The following is a 25099-nucleotide window of genomic DNA, read 5'->3' as shown; positions in this document are numbered from 1 at the left end:
CCCCCCCCCCCCCCCCCCGCCAAGCTTCCCAAAATGGGGACCTGAGAGACAGGAGAGGAGTGTCACTTCCCCTTACTGACAGTCATGGTTTTCCAAACTGGGGTGTGTGTGTGTGTATTACAAAAGGTCCTCTACCCCATAGGGCTGGACAAGGGGATTATACCTCTCCTCCAGAATAAAGATCTGCCTCTTCCAAAATGGGGTAAAGAGAGAAATTTTCCTGCCTCTCTGGCCTTCTGCTAGCAATAATCACATATACTAATGCACATCGTGGGGATTTATGTCTTTTGCAGCCTTTGCTTTAAGAATGGATTCTCATTTGTAAGAGTCTTAATATACTTGATGCAAACCAAACAGGAGAAATATTCAGGATTTTGCCTGGGGACTATCTGATATGCTGTGAACAGTAATTGGAGACACGGGGGGCGGGGGGGAAGGTGACATAACGGGTGCTTTTTGCCTAGCCATAGTGTATGGTAGCAACACTTGTGCTTGAAAAACCCATTTGACTGGGCTCAATAAGAATCTTTCCCAGGCAAATGCCATCAACTGCTGCGGAAACTAATTAAAGAAAAATTCTATTCATAATGTAAAAAGCGACAAAGAATCCTGTGGCACCTTATAGACTAATAGACATATTGGAGCATAAGCTTTCGTGGGTGAATACCCACTTCGTCAGATGCATGTAGAAGTGGGTATTCGCCCACGAAAGCTTATGCTCCTATAATATGTCTGTTAGTCTATAACGGGGTAGGTAACCTATGGCATGCGTGCCAAAGGTGGCATGCAAGCTGATTTTCAGTGGCACTTACACTGCCCGGGTCCTGGCCACCGGTCTGGGGGGCTCTGCATTCTATTTTAATTTTAAATGAAGCTTCTTAAACATTTTAAAAACCTTATTTACTTTACATACAACAATAGTTTAGTTATATATATTAGACTAATAGAAAGAGACCTTCTAAAAACGTTAAAATGTATGACTGGCAGGCAAAACCTTAAATTAGAGTGAATAAATGAAGACTCAGCACACCACTTCTGAAAGGTTGCCGACCCCTGGTCTATAAGGTGCCACAGGACTCTTTGTCACTTTTTACAGATCCAGACGAACATGGCTACCCCTCTGATTCTATTCATAATGGTTAGAAAAGAAAACCTAAATGTGAACAATGAGCCTTCCATAGAGCTTGTCTACACAAGGAAATTTAGGAGCATCACTATACCGCTATAATACAATGGTAACTCCCCATGCGGACATTTACCCTGGAGTGTGTCCATGTGGCCAGTTATAGCGATATAGTTATGCTTGTAAATGTCTCTGTGTAGACAAGCCCTAAATCCACCAACAGCTCAAGTGCCTTTGCTGCTGCTCTTAGCTTTCCTAATCTGTGGCAGAGACACAAATGACCAGAGTGTTGTGTTGCTATTAAGAAGCCTGTAGGCAGCAAGAGAAACTGACACAAATCATGTTAGTTTCACATTGCTGCTGCTTGGAAAAGCCTTAGGATATTGATTCCCACACTTTTTACTAAGGCAACCCACTAACTGCATTTTTTTTTTTTAACTCACTGTTACATATATGCACCCTTCACCCTGTAATCATAACCCTAATTATGGTCTGGTGAGGAGGAGGAGCCCAAAGGTGTGGGATGCATTGGAGGGTGAGCCTGCCCCGCATTCACCCCAAAGCAGTTGCTCCTGCCCTGTCAGGCTGGGCCTGGCTCCTCACTGTAGTTATTGTGATCTGGCACATGGACTCTCAACACTAATCATCCAGCCTTTGTCTACACTAGCACTTTTGTTGGTCAGGGGTATGAAGAAAACACCCCCCTTGACCGACATAAGTTTCATTGACAAAAGTGCTGCCGCTATGTTGGTTGGAGAATGTTTCCTGCCGACCTAGCTACTGCCGCACATTGGTTTAATTATGCCAGTGGGAGAGCTCTCTCCCACTAGCATAGAGTGGCTACACAAGAGATCTTGTAGCGGTGCAACTGTACCACTGTAAGGTCCTTAGTGTAGACATAGCCTTCGATTTGGCCATCTGCCCCTCTGTCATGGGGTGCTTGGGCCAAATTTGAGTGAATGGCGTTACAATGCTGGGAGCTGGGCCCAGCACTGCGGGACAGGAACCACTGCTGTGGAGTGAATGCAAGGCAGGCTAACTCTCCAACGCACCTCCCTTCCACACTGGGCCAGGGAAAGTGTATGTTTGCCTAGGCCAGGGCCTAGTGCAGGGATCAGCAACCTTTGGCATGTGGCTCGCCAGGGTAAGCACGCGGCTCCCACTAGCCCCGGTTCACCGCTCCAGGCCAATGGGGGCTGCGGGAAGTGGCGCCGGCCGCTTCCTCTGTAGCTCATCAGATATTATTTGGAAGATATATTATTGGACAAATAAATGTGAAAGTTTTCAAGCTTATTCAACAATTTTTTCCCCCTGCTTTTCAACCAGCCTTGAGAGCAAGTTACATTTTAAAAAATTGAGGTTGATTGACTATATGTAAGAGTTAAGTGTAGCACACAGTAAATTATACTCAATTATTTGATTCCTTTAAATTACAGGGGTGAGGTTTCTGGAGGGTGTGGCTTTAAAGAGGTGAGGTGGTAGAGGAATCCTAACTAATGAACTTTTATTCTTGGGCTAGTAGGTGTTACCTAATGTGTTTTCAAGCCTTGCTTTTGGGTATGTTTTCTTGTTTGTGCATTTGCCCATCTCCCCCCATGTGTCCCTGTTATCTTTGATAAACACAAGTATGTGTTTATCAGTGCCTCCTAGTTTCTTCTGGTTTAAACTGCATCACCAAGAGAATTTCTGGAGGATATTATGGTCCTAGGTTTCCTTAATATTTGTATGCATTTCCCTGCTCTTTTTTCCCTCTCTGCTGCTCTCCCCTCACCAAATAATATTTAAATGGACTGCCTATGATCGTAAGTTTTAATTAGAAGCTTGTAGGGATATGAGAGAGTGTTTAGTATTGCACCTCTCATTCTGTTGCCAGGCAAGTCCAAAGGAGTGTGGATCAGAAGCAGGGTAATGAGATGACCTTAGCAACAGTAGTGAAGTATTACCACTTTTTGTTAGGGGAATCATGTTACTAAGTACATTTAAAAAGAGCGAAATTCAGTCCTGGCATAAGTGCATGCAACTCCCTTGCAAATATGGGGACACTCCGCTCTAGATGGTTGGATCAATAGGTTTTGGCAATTGGGATTGGGGGTGTCACCTCCCTGGGTCACTGGTTCCTCAATGATTGGTCCTGGTGTGTACCAGAAGTAGAGAGGATCAGGGAGCTCACTTAGGCTTTGTATACCTTAGAGGAACTCTGTGTGAAGAGCTGCTTAGTCCTTCCTAGCATGCTTGTATAATACTTCTGTGTCCATACATAAGTGATCCAGATGGTTTACAATGCCTGGCAAATATAGTTGAGAGTAGATTTGCTTTCAGCAAGGCTAAATACTGGGTCAGTCTGGATCATTTTAGGGCTAGTGTGGACAATACTGAAAGATTTTAGATGGCTTTCCTGCTACTGTCCCACAGTGGCCTCTCATCTCCCAGAATCCATAGTGCTGAGACCTGTTGGATAGGTACCTACTCAGAAGGCATCAGCTGAAGCAGTTCAGGGGAGCACTAATGTATGTGGGGCAAAACTGCAATGGTTCAGTATAGCTAATGTGAAGGCAGTGAATGGTTTCTGCTTAAACTTATGGTCCTGCAATTCTGCTAGGAAAGGGTTAAGTTACCTAGTGTAGATGCTACTTAGTATAACACCTTTGAGTAGGGTACAGGAATGCTACCTACCCCTCTCCCCAGTGCTAGAGTCACTGCAGCCTTAGAGTAAGGAGAACATACCGACTGATGTGGGGGTTCTGTTTTATACTGTGCATATAGAGGAACTGGGATTGTAGGGAAGGGTGCCCACTTCCCAGATTACATACATAAGACCATAAGAACGGCCGTACCGGGTCAGACCAAAGGTCCATCTAGCCCAATATCCTGTCTACCGATAGTGGCCAATGCCAGGTGCCCCAGAGGGAGTGGACCTAACAGGCAATGATCAAGTGATCTCTCTCCTGCCATCCATCTCCATCCTCTGACAAACAGAGGCTAGGGACACCATTCCTTACCCATCCTGGCTAATAGCCATTAATGGACTTAACCACCATGAATTTATCCAGTTCTCTTTTAAACGCTATTATAGTCCTAGCCTTCACAACCTCCTCAGGTAAGGAGTTCCACAAGTTGACTGTGCACTGCGTGAAGAACTTCCTTGTATTTGTTTTAAACCTGCTGCCTATTAATTTCATTTGGTGACCCCTAGTTCTTGTATTATGGGAATAAGTAAATAACTTTTCCTTATCCACTTTCTCTACATCACTCATGATTTTATATACCTCTATCATATCCCCTCTTAGTCTCCTCTTTTCCAAGCTGAAAAGTCCTAGCCTCTTTAATCTCTCCTCATATGGGACCCATTCCAAACCCCTAATCATTTTAGTTGCCCTTTTCTGAACCTTTTCTAGTACCAGTATATCTTTTTTGAGATGAGGAGACCACATCTGTACGCAGTATTCGAGATGTGGGCGTACCATCAATTTATATAAAGGCAATAATATATTCTCAGTCTTATTCTGTATCCCCTTTTTAATGATCCCTAACATCCTGTTTGCTTTTTTGACTGCCTCTGCACACTGCGCGGACATCTACAGAGAACTATCCACGATGACTCCAAGATCTTTTTCCTGACTTGTTGTAGCTAAATTAGCCCCCATCAGATTATCCTGGAGGTGGATTTTTCTTTGGCATATTTCTCTACGTGGCTGACATCTTCATATGGGGGGGCTGAGGCAAGAAGCCAGAGTCTGACCCATAACGAATAAAGGCCCTTGTCAAGTACTTTAGTCTTCAGGGAGGACAAGTTTAAAGCCTTTAAAGTGTGATTCTATCTGAAAAGTGACTAAAAATGGCATTGTGGGGTTTCATTCTCAATTTGCAATTTTCAAACTGCCAATCTTGCAAACATAATCCAGGATCTGTGAGTTAAACTGAGTTCTTCCCATTTTGCACATCATTACTATTAATAAAGGTTCAGCAGTCCAAATTAGGCCTCTGACACCTGTTCAATGCCTCTGTCTACAGTGGCACAGGTATAACTGATTGGGATTTTAGTAAACAGTTTTGTTATGCTGGATTTCCCTTACTTCTTGTGGATCTTAGCTGTACTGGTTCAGCAAGTGCTGATATGACCAAAATGCTGTAAAAACTTGGGTACTAATTTAAACTAAATAGATGGGATATCTGAGTACACTCAAGGAGAGAAGTTCTGTTGAGAAGGAATGTGCTATCTTGATATAGTTACTTCTATGAGTAAAACTATACTTCAGGCCAAGAGACATCTGATTTGTAAGAGTAAGGAAAGTGGATGCAACATTTTAAGAGGAGGGGTCATTATGTACCTTTATATGACTCCTCTTCTCATCCCAAAGCATCTTTATAGGTGCAGTACAAGTGTCACCATTCGTTCCTGTCCATGGCTCGTTCCCCCATTAAATCCAGCCTGATAATGTCCCTGCATGCGATGTCCCACCATCTAGTTGGTGGTTAGCCTCTAGGTCAGACTGACCTCTGTTGTGTTTGCATTATTTTCTTTGGCATCCTGTCATCTGTTTGTCTTCTACACTCTTCCCCACCATGGTAATATTTTCTATTGCAGCCAATCCAGCACCATGATTTCTCATCTGCTCTCCTCCTAACTTCATTTATCTTAAAATCATTCCACTTTACACCTGCCATCTTCTGAAGAATTCTCATCTCTCCTGTCTCCAGCCTTCTGATAATAGTTTCATTTAATGCAGCTGCTTCTGGACCATAGAGTAATACTGGTAGTACACTGGTTTGATGAATTATCACTTTGGTACCAAACATACTGTTTTTTATCAGTTAATGATTTCATCAACTTCTGTGCAACACTTGTAGCTAAAGTATCTCTCCGTTTAACCTCTTCCTTGATGGAACCATCAGCACTCATCAAGCTTCCTAGGTACATGTATGATTTTTACTTGTTCTTCAACTTCACCGCAGCTGCATTTCAATGCTTTATGTATTGTCCCTTTTCCAAAATTAAAACCCCTTCATCTTCTTGGCATTTATTGTAATTCCAAATTGACTACACCAATTTTCCAAAGTAGCAAAGAGTATACTCACTAATTCAAACATCTTTGCCAATTGTATGATGTCATCGGAATAAGTAAAGAGTTTAACTCTAGATTAGAGTGCCGTGCCCTCCAATTTGTTTACCATTCCTGACATCGAATTTAAGAACATGATGAAAAGCGATGGGGATTCCATGCTCCTTGTCTTACACTAAACTTTGACTTGAACCAGTTGCTTAATTTTCTCAGAACATAATTTTCTTTTACAATTGCAGTTACCCTATCTGGAACTCCATTTGATTTTACTACTTTTCTTAATGCTTTCCTCCAAACCAAATCAAAAGCCTTCTTCAAGTTGATGAAAACAGCAAACATCTTTAATCCCCATTCTTTTTTTTTTTTTCCCCCCTGTCAACTCTGAGTGTGATCAGTGTAACTTTGGCCTGGTTTGAAGTCTCATTGTTCCGTGCCTACTAGTTTCTCTAAAACTGGACTTGTTCTGTTGACAATTACTTTCATTATTATTTCCGAATCCTGAAGAAAGGATATCCTGCCGATGCAAATAATATAGAGGTCTAAGCTTATCATCAGTACTGGGGAAAATCATCATGCAAGTAATTGTCAACAGATTATGACTCACTGGATTTTTTTTAAAATAAAACTTCAGAACCATTCCTTTTCTGTCTGAGAAACAGCATAGCAAATATCAACTCAGAGGGAATTTTCATCAAAAAAATTTTCATGGATCATTCAAATCTTATCTCTAATGCTACTATGACACTGTAAAGCACTGCCAGTCATACACCTACTAGTTATTCTAACCACCATTTTAGATGGGATGGGGTCAGTAATACACAAACTCCACACTTTAGCTTCCTCTGTGCTGCCCCTACATCCATCCATCCAGCTGTGCCACCATAGGTTCTTTTGGACTTAAACTTTGGTAGTGGGCGTCCCAGTCCAGGAGGACTGGGACTCTTGGACTTTCTTGTAGTGAGCCAGGAGAGATTTGCCTTCAGAGAGGAGCTACAAGCTGTACTTCTCAGGCAACTTTACCTGCGAATCTAAAATCCCTTTGCCTTCTTCCACCATGTCCTAGAGAAAGGATGGTCCAGCGGGTAGGGTGCTAGCCTATGATTCAGAGGCCTGGATTCAGTGCACAGTTCTGCCAAAGATTTTGTATGACCCGTGGGCAAATTTCTTAGGCCTTGCCTACACTAGAAAGGGTTTGTGGGTATAGCTTTGCTAATAAACGCTCCTAGTGGAGATACAATTTGTATTGCTGAAAGAGTTCTCTTGCTGGTATAGCTTGTAACAGTTTCCCAAATGAAATAAGCTCTACAGCAAAATGACTTTTTTGGCAGTATAGCTGCATCTACACTAGGGCTTTTGCAGGTGGAGAGATGCTGGTTAGATGCGCTGGTTTTGTTTCTACTCTTCCCTGCCAGTTGGCATAACTATGCCAGCAAAATTTTTCATTGTAGACTAGGCCTTAGTCTTTCATTGCTTCAGTCCCCATCTGTAAAATAGGGAATTGCTATTATCTCCATCTTACAGGGTTGATATGAGGATAAGTATATATTAAAGATGCTCAGATGGTGTCATAATGGAGTAGCCATATATATACCTAAGATATTAGCAATAGGATGCATGGACTGGGCAGGAAATAGGGGGGAGTTACACTTTTTTCCTGAGAAGGGGAGCTTGTAGTTGGCCAAATGGAGACCATACCTCCATGATCATGGCTGTCTAGACTGGCACATGTCAATCTGAACCCTACTAGGTAATCCATACTCTCTGTACCAAACTTTAGCTGGTCTGCAGGTGGCTGTGGATGGGGTGGATGCCCAGAAAGGCTATTCAGAGGTTTGCAGGGGAGTGTTGCATATGTCTGGGAGGCATAAAGCGGAGTTGCAGGGAACAGGAACCCATTAAAGAGAAGGGGACGTATAGAGGTGACAGGGAGAGGGAATCCATGTTGAACTCTCAGTACTTTAAAGTGTTAAATTGTAACATGGATAAGACTCTTTCCCACTGTATATCCCATCCAAATTGTAATTCCTCCTCTTCCGAACACATGCACTAAATGTACAAAGTTCTGCAGCAGGGAAGCCCTGCTGTGCAATGCTTATGCTTGCTTGCGTAACCTTCATAGCTTCTGTCAGAGCAGGACTGAATGTCTGTTGGAAGTCAAAGGGAATTTATTTTACAGATGAACATTCTGAGTGTCCCTGGATATTGTGTCGTTCAGGTGGTAAAATGTGAACTTAGGTTGATGGAGGTGTAAATGTTGCCTTACTTGGTGACTTCCTTAACTCTTAAAGATTGCATTCACAGGAAATGCACTTTTTACAGAATTAACAGAGTTCGTGGGATTCCTAGTTGATGGTAGTCATGTTTGAGAACTAGGAGCATTAGGGTAAGGTAGGCATGTGGTGGTGGTTTTACAGTCTTATGTTGTTCCCACAATAGAATATTAAATTATATTTTGACTCTCTAAAAAACCCTCTTACAATGTACATCTCAAGACATAGCTGATAGAAGTACGGTAATGTTGCTGATCACCTCCCCTACATATTGAAGGCTTGAGCCTAAACTGCTGGTATGCTGGCTGGTGACAACTAAAAGACATGATTGTCACAAACAGGTTGATACTTTGACAATAACTCTGATCTCTGAAAAATAACCAATTGAAAGTGTCAGTGTCTGCCAGGTTTCTTCAGCTTAAAGACTTAATTTAATGTATTTCAATGACTGCCTCTTGCATTTATCTGAAACTTTCACTTATTAATTACTCACTCATCTAAAACAGCTGGAGTGTACATGTGAACTTCCTGTGCCACATTTCCAGCCAGCAAGAAAGCCAAGCTCACATCAGTTTCCAATAAACTGAAGTTCATTTATAATTAATCTGGACATGTCACTTATTTGGCATCTCTATTCCTAGTGATTATCAAACACATTACAAGTCTATCATATATCATCAGCTTGCACTGTGCAGTACAAAAATAGAAGAAGGGATGGTCTCTATCCCTAAGAATTTATTGTATAAGAAGTGTTTGAATACTGCTGTGCTGTTTAACAGATTTTAGAAGGATTGCCTTAAGACACTTGACTTAGCTGAGAAACTGGTAACTTAAGGCACATTCAGTATAACTCAATTCCATGAAAAAATTTCCTTCTCTGTTACTAAAAAAGTTTTAACAAATTTTATTATATTTAATCTTTTATTGTGTGGGTTTTTTGTTTTGTTTTTTTAACTCTATGCATTTGACTTTGGTTTGATTTTATTATCCAAGCAATCAGCCTCATTTTGGTTGTAGTCAGTTTCACTTTTGGCCCATACAGTGGCCCAAGTTTGCTGTGTTTTGGGCTTCCAGTTGTGCAAGGAAATGTTAAAATGTTGTTTTTAACTGAAACTTTTCTATATGTAATGACTCGTCTAATCTCCAATATAATTTGTTGTTCACATATAAAAATCACCAACTAAATTTATTTTGAGCCTAACTTATTTGGCTGTTCCTTTAAAAAATACTTTCTTATCCAAATCTTCAAACATGTACTTTTCAAAAGCACTCTACATTCAAAGGGCATTGTCAAATGCTATTCTGCCTAAGTCTAATAACTGTTTTAATACTGTTTTTAGAAGTTTGAAAACCAGCTAATATTTCTTTCCTTGCCAACTTTTGCCTTATCTGTCTGGCAAATATTTGAGTATATTTTATGGATGGTTTACTGCCTTTCAAAATGGTGACCAGGTTAATGGTCAAAAGTACAATGAGCTGCAAATAGAAAAAAATGTTTTTAAGCCCATATTGCTCTGTTGATTGCCACTATTAACCGGCCTGTGACAGGTATGCACCACAGAAATACATTTTTTACCCTTTACAAGTCTTTAATTTAACAGCAGGTTGAGAGGGCATGCTGATGCATCTGTATTCAAATCTTGATACTTAAATTGGGCTGGCTACAGGACAGGGTGTTATGTGAGGTTCTTTTGGTCCCTGCAGGCTGATGGTGTCTGTATATGCTGAAAGAATGTTTGTTTGTTTTTTGTTTTCAAAAAGAAAGTATTTAATCTTTTAGACTTAACCTACTGTCTTCTCTGCGTTTCATAAATGATAACCAAATGTCCAGGTGTTATGTCTTGATGTGAATAATTTTGTTCATAACCATTAGCATATCCAAACCAATGGAGGGGGGAGGGGGCTGTGTGGTAAACTAATCTGGATCCCAACAAAGCCTGTGTGAATGTTGACAGTGTTAAATACCTTACTTCTCTCTTCCATTGGCTTACTTTTAGTTCAGTCTGTCACACAGGCTTCCTTTCCTTTTTTGTAGGAGGGGATGACCGCCGGGTCCTGCTTTGGCATATGGAACAAGCCATCCACTCCAGAGTCAAACCAGTGCAGCTGAAAGGGGAGCATCATTCTAACATCTTCTGCCTCGCTTTCAACAGTGGTAACACAAAAGTGTTCTCTGGAGGTAAGGGAGGAAAAGAAACTTGATTTAAGGAGACTGGATTATAAACTCTTTAGAATAAAAGCAATGAGCCAGATCCTATCCCACACAAAGACCTATTGGCCTGCACAGAACTGCTCTAAATTGGCCCCTGAGGAGTCCCCTGAAATGGGAACTTTTCTTTTTTTTTATGTTGCTGAGCTGGCATAGTCTGCTCTATGCCATTGCTCCTGACCCCTCCCCCAACCTGGCATAGGAGGCCTAACACTCTGAGGCTTCTGGAAGATATCACTGGATCCAAATCAGCCTTTGGAGATTGAAGAAGTGGATAGATGGCTAAAAGCCACCTTTGCCCTTCCTTGAGCTCTGGCTCAGCTAAGGAGCAGGCCCTCCAACAGAATCGTCTCTGACAGTTCCACAAGTATGTATGGAATACTGAGCTTTCACTATAGGTTGCCAGTTCAAATTTAGAACAGGTTAGTAGTGATCAAATGCTGTTACCATCTGATGGCTGTTCAGTGGTCTCTGAAATGAGCTTGGGATCTCATTCCAGCTTTCAGTGGGCAGATGCCTACATTGAAAAACCACCAGCACACTTGGCACTGATTGGCCCACTTGCTGATAGTCTTGCTTCACTTTGGTGGTAAACTGACTGTTAAAACTGAACAACTTTCATTCTTAAAATTCAGGATTAAGGTATTGGGACAGAAGCTGTGTGGCAGAAACATGTACTTGATCTGGAGAAATATATAGAGGACTGCAGTCTCTAAAATTTTTGGTCTGACACCTTTCATCAGTACTAGATTTTCCCCACACACACACTTTTTTTTTTTTTTTTTTTTTTTTAATATTGAAAGTTTTTTCAGAGAAGGGGAGGGGAAGAAACATGTTTTAATGAATGGATATATGCATATGTATCAAAATCCATGCAGAGCATTCCTTCTACAGTCTAATGAGACCAGTACAGAAGGGAAAGAAATGTGTATCGTTCATCTGCCCACCCTATGATGTAGTTAAGTTTGTTTCTTTTTTAGCATATTTTGGGAGCTTTTGATTTCCTTCTCCCACTGAGATTTTGTGAACTTTATAGTCAGTGCTGTAAACTAAGTCTCTTACCTTCTCTATTTTATTTCCCTTTATAAAAGGGGGCTAAATATACTTTATAAAGTGGAGTCATCCTTGAAAGGTATGATAGAAGTGCAAGTGTAAAGGTTTTTCCCTATCCAATATAATATTGCAATTTGAATTGAGTAGAAGTTCAACCACAGAAAATCAGATTATTTTTGCAAATTGAAAAACTAAAATATGGAAACTTGATTAAGGTGAATGTAATTGTTAGTTCATACTCACAGTGAAAGAAGAGCTCCCCCTTATCATGAAAATGTTTGACAGTGTGTTTGTTATGGATTGAGGCAGGTTGCCCAAAACAAGTATATATTTTTCACCTTATATATAGTCTTCTGTCCAAAAGATCTCAAAGCATTTTGTGTGTATGTATACGGGTAGAGATTATAATATCAAGCTACTTCTAGAGTGGTGGGCAGCAGCTGGGTGGACAGTGCTCTGCACAACAAACTTTGGAAAGGAAACTTTGGCCAAAAACACCAGGCAAACCCTGCTCCTACAAAGAGTGCCATGGAGCCTTTAATGTTCAATGAACACAGAGAACATGAATCGTTTTTAAATACTCATAGTAAACTGTATTGAACTCAACTTCATACTTTGGGTGAATGAAAAGCTGAACTGAACTTGTGGTTCCATGGAGTCCCACTAATACAAATCTGGGGCTTTGACTACCAAACCACCTTCTGTATATGCTTTATTCCATCCCCAGAAGTATAATTGAATAGAACAGTGGGCATTTTTTGGTCTTTCATTGTCATAACCAGTGTAAAAGGGGAGATGTTCTAAATGAAGTGGAAGAGTTACACACGCACACACCCACAATTCTTACCAAATTAATCTCCACAAATGGTATGAATTTTCTTTAAATATCACAGTAAAACCAAGTTATTGTGAACCCTACTTACCAGAATGGTGGTGACACTTTTAACAGCAAACAACTACTAGGGTGCCATGTGTAACCCAGTCAACTTGTGGTCCTGGCCACATCCTCACCTTTTCCTCCCACCATAGCAACAGAACCAGAGATAGAGGCAAGTCATGGCCACTTTGTATTCTCCCCCCCACCCCGCCCCACTTCTCTCTTCCTCCTCAGTCTGCTCCTGCAGCGTGTGGTGGGAGGGGAAAGCAGGTTCCTTAATAGGTTGGAGATTGAAGTCAGCCTGATGTAATGGCTTCCTCCCCAGTTCATCTGTGTATATTGGGTGGAGTTCGAAGTCCGTGGAAAAACTAGGCCAGATTCATCATTGGTGTAATTTCATAGAAATCAATGTGGCTTTATTGGATCTAAACTAGGCACTTTGTGTAAATGGCTTGGTTAAGGGACCATGGAAAAGAGCCAGTACACAGTAATCTAAGGGCGTGTCTACATGTACAACGCTGCACCAACTCCGCGAATGGCAGAAGCTGTGTCGGTAGGAGAAACTCTCCTGCTGACGTAGCGCTGTGCACACAAGCACTGATGTCGGCGTAACTTATGATGCTCAGACAGGTGGTTTATTCATACCCCTGAGCAACACACACAATGCCGGCATAAATTGAAGTGTAGACATAGCCTAATGCTGGCACAGTAATGGTTGCTCTGTGTCCTCATTTGCCAGGAGCCTCTAAAGAGAGTTTGTGGACATAGGAAAACACTTCTTGCCTCCACTTAGCTACATGTAAACTTATTTCTCATGTTTATTCCATGGAGCAAACAGATTTAAACATGTACAAGATGAACCAAAATTTAGAGTCCTCTTTACATTTAAAATGCATATCAATAAATGGATTCTTGTTCCTTCTGAACCCTTGTTCATTCCCCTGAACATCACATGAGCTTCACTGCTTGATAGCTGGCATCATATTTACGGGATGGATAGATGCACTTAGACTAGGGATGAGGTTCTTTGGTTTTTATTTTATCCTTTCTTCATTCCATTGCAAATGAATGGTAACTGCATGCATAATGCTGTGTTGAATCTTTCATAAACCGAAGAAGCTAAACCTGTATTTGCTAGTGTTTAGTACAGAGAATGGGGGAGGGGGAACACTTCACTACTAGAGATTGGGGATACATGGAGGGACCAGGATATTTTTTATGGATGCAGTCCCCTTGGCCTGCATTCATATGGACAGTTTGACTTGCATTTAATGAACATGATCAAGGGAGGCTATCTGATTTTTAATATGAAAATAATTGTGGTCACAGTAGTGTGTGTGCACACCTGCATAACAGTGATTGTAGCCCAACATGCTGTCACTGCAGCAGCACTGAGCATTGTTGTACTAACATGCAGAGTGCACTGGGCTCACAACTCAAATGCTAAAACTATGATAGCATCTAGTTTGCCCTTCCTCTGTTGTAACAGCTTAAGCAGTTACATCTTTCCTTGTGAATTGCAGTGGGTGTAGGTGTCTCTGTAGGAGACCTGAAACTTCTCATCATCACCTTCTCCACCCACGCATGCACTAAAATTTTGGCTGAGACTGGTCAGAGCATTATCAGCAACACTCCTTAATTAACTGAAGTATCTGAGCAATGTGAGGCATGCCTTATTTAAGACTTACTACCTCTACAGCACTCTTCACTCCTGTAAGGCTTGGTGCTTTAGGCAACAACCAGAAATTGACCCAGAGCCTCTGTGTAGACGAGCAGAGTGCTGACCATTGGGCAACCAGGCTGGTCATCGCTCCACAATGCTTTTGTTTTCAAAATGGAAATTACAAAACCTTTTTTTCTTGACTATAAAGTTTTAATGACCAGTACGTGATTTTAAGTGTTTATATTTCTCTTTATAGGCAATGATGAGCAAGTTATACTCCATGATGTTGAAAGGTAAATGCATAGTTTGTTTCCACTGCTGCTTCAGCTTCATAACCTTAGTCACTGGAGGCGTCCAAACTGATGGTCTTTACTTTTCTTCAAGAACATTTTAGCCCAAAACGTACTGTCTTTATAAAAAAACAAAAACAAAAAAGGTGACATTTTGAAGTAAAAATATTACATTGTGGGGAGGTTTTCCCTTTGGTTTCATGTTATTTGGGTGGGCGGGGGGATAGGTACTCTCATGAAGACAGTAGTATGTTGCAAATGGGGAATTATAAAGTTGAAGGGCCACATTTTTTAAAGGTATTGAGGCCCTAGTGGGATTTTCAAAAGCACCTACTCACCTAATTCCCACTGAAGTCAAGGGGAGTTAAGTGCCTAAATACCTTTTAAAAATCTGGCTCCAAGGGCCCAATTCCCCAAAGCCTTGCAGTTTTGGTATAAAGTGAGTGTGAAATCCTACAGGTATAAATAACTACACAAGGTGCAAGGCAGTGGTCATTCACACCTGTAGGATTTTACACCCACTTGATACCAGAAGTACGAGGCTGTGGGGAATTGTGCCCTAGAAGTCATATGGTGAGATAACATGGGTAGAAAGGTTATCCAAAATATATTTTAACAACATAGTGTTACCCTGTCTAAATATCAGAGTTGAACAATCAAGATAGTAAGTTTCTTCTGATCTGGATTTGATTTCTGGGATGCAACCTTTGTGGGCTAATGTTTTGGTCTGTACATGCTGTTTGGCTCCCACAAACTGTTAAGTAATAAAGATTAAGTAATGTGCACTGATGAAAAATGAATATGAAGTCAGACAAGGCAGGAACGGATGTAAAAATAGTGAGAAATATAAACCTTAAATCTCTGTGTTGCCTGAGTCCTGGTTAGCATAATTTGGAAGGATCTCTGTTGCTAAGTGTGTTCAAAAGTCTTTATGCTGAATAAAAGTCCCCAAATAAATGTTTCATCTGAGTGTCTGACCTGACATTTGACTGAAGAGAAAATATAACCGCTGTATGTCTTGCTCTTCACACTCATTCTTAGTAAGAACAAATCCTCTCCACTTTGCTTGTGCTCTCTGGCTTACACCTGGGAATGTAAAACAGAACAAAAACCGTATGCAGTTTTGTTTTATATCTCTTCGCCCCCCCCTCCCCTAGTTTTGACAAGAAGTCTTTGTCACTGGCATCTTTTATAGAAAGTGATTGTTCACCATATATCTTGCTTGAGTGTTTGTTTTAAGTACAGTCCTTCCTTTGATTTTGTTTTGGCATGTGCTTCTGTTACATACTGGATTTTCAGATCTATTCTGTCCAATTGCAGCACATTTGTCCCATTCCTCTAATACTGCAATACTTTGCACCATCTTCTGTGGGGAACACAGTCAGTGTGATATTTTGAATTCTGATTTTAATTTTCTAAAATTTCACTGTTTAACATTTTATGTTTTAATGATGGCTGTATGTAAACTAGCTCCATCAAATTCTTTTTTTTTTTTTTTTTTTGCTCAAGTGGGTCTTTCTGCTGCTGCTATTCTAGCCTTTCCATTATCAAAACTGCTTTCCAAGTTAGTCACCTCTGAGACAGTTACTCGATCTCTCTCCTAGATCAGCAGTTTTAGCATGGGCACTGCTAAAACTTGCATTAATTTCAGACAAGATTTCCTTGAAGGACTTGCTGTACCCTGGAGTTTTTGCTAGACAGACTGTGCATCTAGGTTGTTCCCCAAGAAATACAGCAAATCCAGGAGTCTCTCACTGGCTGTTCTAGCCTTTAAGTAGTCATGATGGCCTGTCTTTTCTTGGCATTCTTCCTTTCTTGCTCCTTTTCAAAGTGACCTACAAAAATGGAAGGAGAGTAGAAACTGGGCTTGAACCCTTGTTTTGCTACTGTATGTTGGATAAAGATTACATGTGAGGAAAGGGGGTTAGGAGTTTGTGGGGGGAGTGTCTTCTCAGCTTGTTTTCCACACTAGAAATTCAGGTGTGGTCTATCCTGAAAGACACTGATTGGAGAACTAGTGAAATGACATCCCAAGAGGAAAGCTGAGTAGCTGAGACTTCTTAAAACTGTTGTTCTTTTAACAGTTAACTCCAATGATTGGCACACCTCTAGGTGAAAGAAAGCTTGTATTAAAGAATCAACACTCCCACCTCCTTGTCCCTTTTTAATTAAGAAATGAAAGCTAGCTATCTTTAGGGCCCCAGGAAGACCCCTCTCAAACACAGGAAACCAGAGCTGACATTCATAATACTTTCAAGGTAAAAAAACAAGCAAGCAAACAAAAACTTTAACTAAAATCAGAACCCTTTGAGACCACCTTTTTTACTCCCTAAAGAAATGCAAATAAAATAAAATAAAAAACACAAGCACAATTTAAGCAATTTAATCTTTAAAACAGATATGATCCCCAAAATGTATTTTCCCTTAATATTATTGTCAAAGTTGCTGGCTCCACCCTTGCATGAAGTTCTTGCAATTTTATAAGCTTCAGTACTGTTAGTAGCACAGAATGTTGGGCCAAACTCATTCCTGGTGTTAAATATATATATGAATTTACCCCATTACTTTACTTATGTTCCCTTCCTTAAAACATCATAGTTGAGTAACTGTTTATTTTATATTAATTCTGTTTACAATTACTAGTGTATTAGTAGCTTGTAAACTTTAAAAGACTGAAAAGAAAGAGGAACTAACGGAGCACACTTATTGCAAAACTTATCTAATGCAACCTCACTCTTGTAGCCACCTTCACACTTTGGAGGCTTTTTGTGATAGATATGTAGGTGTCTAGTTAGCAAATATTGTTTTTTAACTCCGTAACAAGAACTTCATATCTAGTCTGAGCAGTGTTAATCTTGTTGCTCAGTACTGCCAGGTGACAAAACTGTGGCTATCAATTGCCTTCTGAAACAATGTACACCAAAAGGAGGGGAAATAATACATGTTTGTCTTGCAGCAGTGAGACCTTGGATGTGTTTGCACATGAAGATGCAGTGTATGGCCTTTCAGTGAGCCCAGTGAATGATAACGTCTTTGCCAGTTCATCCGACGATGGCCGGGTTCTCATTTGGGATATCCGAGAGTCTCCCCATGGAGGTGAGAGCTGCAGGCAGAAAAGAGTATTAATGTAGAGAGAGCTCTTGAATGCAGAAAAGCTGCCTTTATTGGGGTAGATTTGGGGGCTGGGGAAGGAGTATGGTGCATGATTGGTGTGGGTGGTGATTTGCTGTTTTGTACTAATGTTGGATTGTGGTAATAGCTAGGGTTGCCACCCATCTGGTTTTCACCCAGCCAGTCCGGGTTTCAGCTTGTGTGTCTGTCTGGGTGCCGTGTGTTTTTGTTTTTTATCTGTGGAAAATGTTGTAATCCTAAGCAGAAAGGAGGAGGCAGTACAGCAGCCGCTGCAGCTGCCTCTGGGGCCAGGCTGCTTGTGAGGCTTGCAGCGGTGCGTGGCCTTGCGCAGCCCACAGTTAGCGGGTAAGGCGGCCTCGGCTGTGCAGGTGAAGACCCTGCCAGCGACGGGGGCAGGGCCTTGGGGGAAGAGGTGGAGAAGGGACGGGGTCTCGGGGTCCTGTTACCAGCCATTAGAAAGGTGGCAACCCTAGTAATGGCACAGGATTGCCAGCCTACACAGCTTCAAATATCAGACCCCAAAGATCATATTTAGTTTTAAATATACGTTTTTCTGCATCCATACATTCAGGGAGTCTATCCCATCTCCTAACAGTTGGTGCGTCTAAGCTCTCCTTTTTCTCCTTTTGTCCCTTTTTGAAGACACATTAGAAAAAGAAGTGTCTTCTAAAGATCAAAGATCTGAGATTAAAATGCCTTAATCATAATCCTATGGTTATTGTATGGTTTCATTATAGAGCAGAGTTAAGGTTGTTTAGGTGCCCTAACTGTGCATTTCCATATTTTAAATCTGAATTTCCAGGGATTATAAAGATCATTTTGGAGATAATTACAATATCACTCTAAATGACTGGTATGTATTCTCCCCCTTAACTCCATTTTAAAATAGTTTCTGTCTGGAAATTTAATTCAGAACATTCATCATGTCACTGCAGTAATTATTTCCTTTCTCTCTCTTCCCTGACTTTACATCAGTTTCATCTTATTGCCCTCTAATATAACATTTTATTTGGCATAAAGCTGCTGTTTGGATCCACAGTACTTTGGTTCCTCACTGAATTAGTCATCTGCTAGGAGTCCTGGCCCTGCCCACTAACATGTCAGTGCCACCCACTTCTGGGGTTAGTGCATCTGTCTGTGATTAGCAGGGTTGCAGGCACTACCCCTCTGGCCTGCATTTTCAGGCCCTAGAATGGACTGAGTCCTTGAACTAGACATGAAAGACCATCAGAAGTACCTATAATAAATCCAGTTTCTGTATGCAACATGAAATAAAAATTTACCTTTGAGGTTACTGAGCCATTAATTTGGCTCCTGTAAAATTTTCTGCTTCTGTATTTACACTTTCTTCTATGTGATGAGGAGAGTTTTTCGGGTGTGTGCTTACTTTGTGTTCAGGTTCTTTCGTGATCTATTAAATTAATGTGACAGAAGGCAAATACATTTATTAGTTGCCTGGAAAAATTTGTTCTTTTCTGTATATGGAAACTAAGTGCCTTAATGTAGTACTTTTTAACAGGGTTTCTCTCTTTTAATTCTTTGCAAAACAATAAAAATAAACCATGCTCTAATTAAAATAAATCCACAACTTTTTTGAACCCTGCTGTTTGTGTGCTACAACAGAAATTCTCAGGTAGCTGTGATGTCCCCAGTGGTGGTACATTCTGTAGTACAGAAAGAGAACCTGGAACTGGCCAGCATCGTTCTTGGAAGTTTGTCTGTCTCTATTCAAACACAAATATAACAATATTCTGTGACATGTATGCCGAGTGCTCTATATAGCTTGGTTAGTGGTGAAATCTAACATTTTGTTCCAGGCTTGGTTCAGTTTTCAAGCTGCTTTTGTATGTTGTCTAAAGGAGGGGAAAGAGTGAAGTTTAATAAAACATTTCTACTGCATTTTGCGTTTTGCAAAACAAGGACTGTCAAGAGATTTAAAAAAAATAATCTTGATTAATCGTGCTGTTAAACACTAACAGAATACCATTTATTGTTTTTGGATATTTTCTACATTTTCAAATATATTGATTTCAATTACAACCCAGAATACAACGTGTACAGTGCTCACTTTATATTTTTTATTACAAATATTTGCACTGTAAAAAACAAAAGAAATAGTATTTTTCAATTCACCCAATACAAGTACTGCAGTGCAGTCTCTTTATCATGAAAGTTGAACTTACAAATGTAGAATTACGTACAAAAAAATAACTGTTTTATTTTTTCAATGCAATGTAAAACTTTAGAGCCTACAAGTCCTCTCGGTCCTAGTTCAAACAATCGCTCAGACAAACAAGTTTGGTTACAGTTTGCAGGAAATAATGCTGCCTGCTTCTTGTTTACGTCACCTGAAAGTGAGAACAGGTGTTTGCATGATGCTGTTGTAGCCGGCATCACAAAACATTTATGTGCCAGATACTCTAAAGATTCATATGCCCCTTCATGCTTCAACCAGAGGACATGCGTACATGCTGATGATGGGTTTGCTCAATAACTATCCAAAGCAAAGCGGACCGACGCATGTTCATTTTCATCATCTGAGTCAGATGCCACCAGCAGAAAGTTGATTTTCCTTTTTGGTGGTTCAGGTTCTGTAGTTTCCGTATCTGAGTGTTGCTCTTTTAAGACTTCCGAAAGCATGCTTCACATTTCATCCCTCTCAGATTTTGGATGGCACTTCAGATTCTTAAACTTTGGGTCAAGTGCTGTAGCTATTTTTAAAAATCTCACATTGGTACCTTCTTTGCGTTTTGTCTAGGACCGGCTCTAGGCACCAGCAAAACAAGCTGGTGCTTGGGGCGGCACATTTTTAGGGGCGGCATGGCCGGCGCCAGAATGCCGCCCCTAAAAATGTGCCCCGGCCGCCCTAGCTCACCTCCGCTGCTGCCGCTCGTGCGCCACGGCGCGCGAAGCAGCTGATTCACGCGCTGCTGCTCGCCATCCCTCCCAGGCTCTCAAAACTGGGAGGGAGGGGGAGATCCCGAGCGGCCACGGCGCGCGAAACAGCTGATTCGCGCGTCGCTGCTCACCCTCCCTCCCAGGTTTGAGCGGCTGGGAGGGAGGGGGAGACTCCGAGTGGCTGCCGCGCGCGCGCGCCGCTTCTCCCCCTCCCTCCTAGGCTTGAGAGCCTGGGGGGAGGAGACAGGGCTGGGGATTTGGGGAAGGGGCGGAGCTGAGGCGGGGCTGGGGGTGGGGTAAGAAAAAAATGGGGGGGGAGGGGGCGGCCACAATTGTTTCTGCTTGGGGCGGCAAAAATCCTAGAGCCGGCCCTAGTTTTGTCAAATCTTCTGTGAAAGTGTTCTTAAAATGAACATATGCTGGATCATCATCCGAAACTGCTATAACATGAAATATATGGCAGAATGCTGGTAAAATAGAACAGGAGACATAGAATTCTTCCCCAAGGAGTTCAGCCACAAATTTAATTAACACATTTATTTTTTTTAACAAGCATTATCAGCATGGAAGCATGTCCTCTGGAATGGTGGCTGAAGAAGGAAGGGACATACGAATGTTTAACGTATCTGGCATGCAAATACCTTGCAATGCTGGCTACAAAAGTGCCATGAGAATGCCTGTTCTCATTTTCAGGTGACATTGTAAATAAGAAGCAGGCAGCAGTATCTCCCGTAAATGTAAACAAACTTGTTTGTCTTAACGATTGGCTGCAGGAGAAGTAGGACTGAGTGGACTTGTAGTCTCTGAAGTGTTACACTGTTTTGTTTTTGAGTGCTATTTATGTGACAAAAAAAATTCTATATTTGTAAGTTGCATTTTCAGGACAAAGATTTCACCTCATACAAGTACTATAGTGCACTGAAAAATACTATTTCTTTTGTTTATATTATTTTTTATTACAAATATTTGCACTGTAAAAATGATAAAGTGAGCACTTGTACACTTTGTATTGTGTTGTAATAGATATCAATATATTTGAAAATGCAAAAAATTTAATAAATTTCAATTGGTATTGTATTGTTTAACAGTGCGATTTAAAACTGCGATTAATATTTTTAATCATTAATTTTTTTGAGTTAATCGCGTGACTTAACTGCGATTAAGTGACAGCCCTATGCAAAACTTTTTTTTTTTTTTTTTTTTTTAATTCTCAATTTTTGAACTAAACTACTTGATAGTGTATCTCTAATAGTCCCACTGTTGGGTAAGTATACAATTAGGTTTATTAAAATACACCATATTGAGTGAACACCTAACTAAACAGGTAGGTCTCTGAATAGTTTTTTCTTAAAAAACCAACCAAACAAAAAACAACAACAAAACCCACCCTCCTTTAATGTCTCTTTCTGACAAGACAGACTGTAAAGCCTTGTCAGCAACAGGTAGTTTTCCCAGTACAGACAATGGGTGTTTAGCAACAGGTAGAGCTGAGCACTGTTTAACTGCAAGTGTGCAAAAGATGAAACTGTATTTAGCATCATATGGCTAAACTCAGGTTTAACTAAGGCTTCTGAAATCATTTTGTACTTACCTATACTTGCAATTAAACCATATTTGTCACTGCTTCAGCTGTACCTGTTACTGACACTCATTTAAGAGATGGCCTTATAACTAACGTGGAGCAGGATTGCACTCGATACATTTGAGACGGTTCTGGGGCAGCTTCTTAAGAGGTTGGTTGATAAGGATGGCCTTTTGTCCAGGGGTTGTTCGGTGTCAGTATAAAGTCTGCATGTTTTCTAGTGATTAAATAGAAACAAACATGTATGGAGGCTTCAGTTCAGCATTTAAGTGCCAAGCTTGTAATCATTTTGCTTCAAGATGTAGTGCTCACCACTATAAGTACCAGTAAGTAATCTCACTGATTTCAATGGGACTAATTGTGGTAGCGAGCACTATGCCTACTAGTAAATGTATGCAGGGTCAAAATCCTTAATGTCTGGCAAACTCCTTTAAAATCTCAAATCTCATATATAAGCTGCTATTATATATTCTATTTTAACTAACAGCCATAGAGTGGAATTCAGTTCCCCCAAGCCCTCAATCTCTTGTATAGCCTCTCCCTTTTAAAAACCTGTTTTCTCAAGCTTTGGGAGAGAGGGTATTGAATGTCTCTTGTAAGAAACAAACCTTTTCATATTGCTATGTGTGAGAGCTGCAAGTGTGAAATAAAGCAAAAGAGAACAATAACGAAATTAAATCCCTTAATTAAATTGACTAATTTGGATAATATAATCTGTTTTTAATTAAACAAGTTGTCAGACTTTCGTAAATTAGGAGAAAAGTACAGTGCTGTACTTTGAAAGGTAAGTGTGTCTTTAATGCAGGTGAAACTCCAGCGATTTAGTTATAGTAACTCGGCCAAGTGAATATTTACTAAATAAAAAAACCCTTCATTTGGCAATCTGTCACTGTTCCAGGATCTCCATTTGCTGAATGGGGTCTGTGTTTCTCAGCGAGGGCTGCCGTTTTAATGATACAGCATTTATGTCCCAGCAGGGACCTGATTTGATGATGTAAACTGAAAGGATCGGTTCTACCGTTAGTCTGCTTTTGAAACTGCCTGTTAACTAGAGCCAGCCTTAGTGCTTTTGGGTGGGCTTGCCAAACAAATGTTTGCCCCTCCTGATCACACTACTACACGCAGGACTGTCTTGGGTACTCCAAATTTAACTGATCTTCTGTAAAAATGGGAGGGAGAAATTTAGGCCTGCTGCTTGTGTTGGGGCCCGTGCCTAGCTGTCACCAGGTAAGTGTGTTTTAAGGGACAGCTCTCTAGACCTCAGCTTTAGGAGCTGTTAGGCCTGCAGTCACTGGAGGGTTGTGTGTGCCTTCCAATACATTTTAGCACTTGTAATAGCTTTTCATAAACTTTAATCACCAGAGCAGCACTATAAAATAGAAACGTTTCCCTGTCTGTAAAATTGAGATCAGTTGGAGGCTGAGACTTGACCAAAGCTACAAAGGGAGTCTCTATTAAAACACAGGGTCCCTTTATCTGTCCTGTGCTCGGTGAATTTGCCTTCTATTCACCTTTTCCCCTTCATAATTAGAGGTCACACTAGCTATTCAGTGGAGGTACTTGGTTCAGCTGTAGGCATTTGACATGTGCCATCAATGGCAACCCCTTGTGGGCTGCAAATTGGTTAAAAGTATTCCCAAAAAAGAAGTCAATTTCACGAGCACCAAAAGCCAGTCATGGGTAGCTATAGGGTAGACCAGGGTTAGGCAACCTATGGCACGCGTGCCGAAGGCGGCACACGAGTTGATTTTCAGTGGCACTCACAGTGGCCACCGGTGTGGGGGGGCTCTGCATTTTAATTTAATTTTTAAACAAAGCTTCTTAAATATTTTAAAAACCTTATTTACTTTACATACAACGATAGTTAAGTTATATATTATAGACTTCTGGAAAGAGACCTTCTAAAAACGTTAAAATGTATTACTGGCACAGGAAACCTTAAATTAGAGTGAATAAATGAAGATTCGGCACACCACTTCTGAAAGGTTGCTGACCCCTGGGGTAGACTATGAATATTGGGATCATTTGGGAGGAAATCACAGGGATAACTTCTCAAACTTAGTGATCAGTTTATGATGTCCAGGCGATCTCTCTAATGAATAGATTTTGAAACTTCTTTTTAAAAGAAAAACAAACCACCTCCCTCCCTTAAAAATAGCCCTGATATTTATAGATCTCCAAAATGTTGGATGCTTGCAAATGTGGGACCCAAAAGTCCGTCAGTTTAAAACAACTTGCTCTTCCATTTCCAGTGATTTCTAATGGTAGAGTAGCTCCTCTTCAAACCAGATAGCAGATCCTCATGTTTCTTTTAAATGCTTCACTGCTCAGAGGTCCCAAACTGGATAGGTGCCACATTTGTAGTAGGCACTATACAGACACTTAAGGAAAAAGTCCTTGCTCTGAAGAGCTGAGTCAAAAAAATGTGGCAGAAAAGCATGTAATATACAAGTAGAAGAATGGAGATGATGGCAGGCACATGTCATGTTAGTTGCAAGTCTTTCTCTTTAAAAAGTTTTTATGTATTTTTATTTGGTTTTATTTTATTGTTCTGTGTATAAGACTTGAAGGTAGTTTGTTAGTGATTACAAAAATAAATGTAAGTAATTAGAGTACTCTTGTATTACCATGGACTCATAGTGACACTACTTCTGCTGGGTAGTACGAACTTTTGCCAACACTTTCAAACTTGAGTGCTTAATGTTAAAAACCCAATACAAGTGACCTGACTTTCAGAGGTGCTGAGACTCTTTTAATGCTGATTTTTAATAGGAGTTGTGCCCATATTCAGCCAGGGCTGATTGCGGTCACCACAGAACATAAAATTGATGTAACTTACACTAATTTTTTCATGTCCACTGAATAAAAAGCTGATGCAGATTATGCTATGGGAATCTTAAACCTGCTTAACCAAGGAACTTACCTACATGTGATGTTACGTG

General features: G+C 40.7%; 1 protein-coding gene across 1 annotated transcript in view; it reads left to right on the top strand.

The window, feature by feature from the left end:
* The window catches only part of DCAF5 (DDB1 and CUL4 associated factor 5), a 91726-nt gene that overhangs the window by 1492 nt on the left and 65135 nt on the right, over positions 1–25099 (top strand). The window contains exons 2-4 of the mRNA XM_024218828.3: positions 10489–10632; positions 14512–14548; positions 17502–17641. Coding sequence (XP_024074596.2) covers positions 10489–10632; positions 14512–14548; positions 17502–17641 — 321 coding nt within the window. The remainder of the gene's footprint in view (positions 1–10488; positions 10633–14511; positions 14549–17501; positions 17642–25099) is intronic.

The sequence above is a fragment of the Terrapene carolina genome, unplaced genomic scaffold (assembly GCF_002925995.2).
Source record: "Terrapene carolina triunguis isolate 2854851 unplaced genomic scaffold, T_m_triunguis-2.0 Scaffold96, whole genome shotgun sequence".
Taxonomy (NCBI): Eukaryota; Metazoa; Chordata; order Testudines; family Emydidae; genus Terrapene; species Terrapene triunguis.
This window is presented reverse-complemented; position numbering and strand designations above follow the sequence as displayed.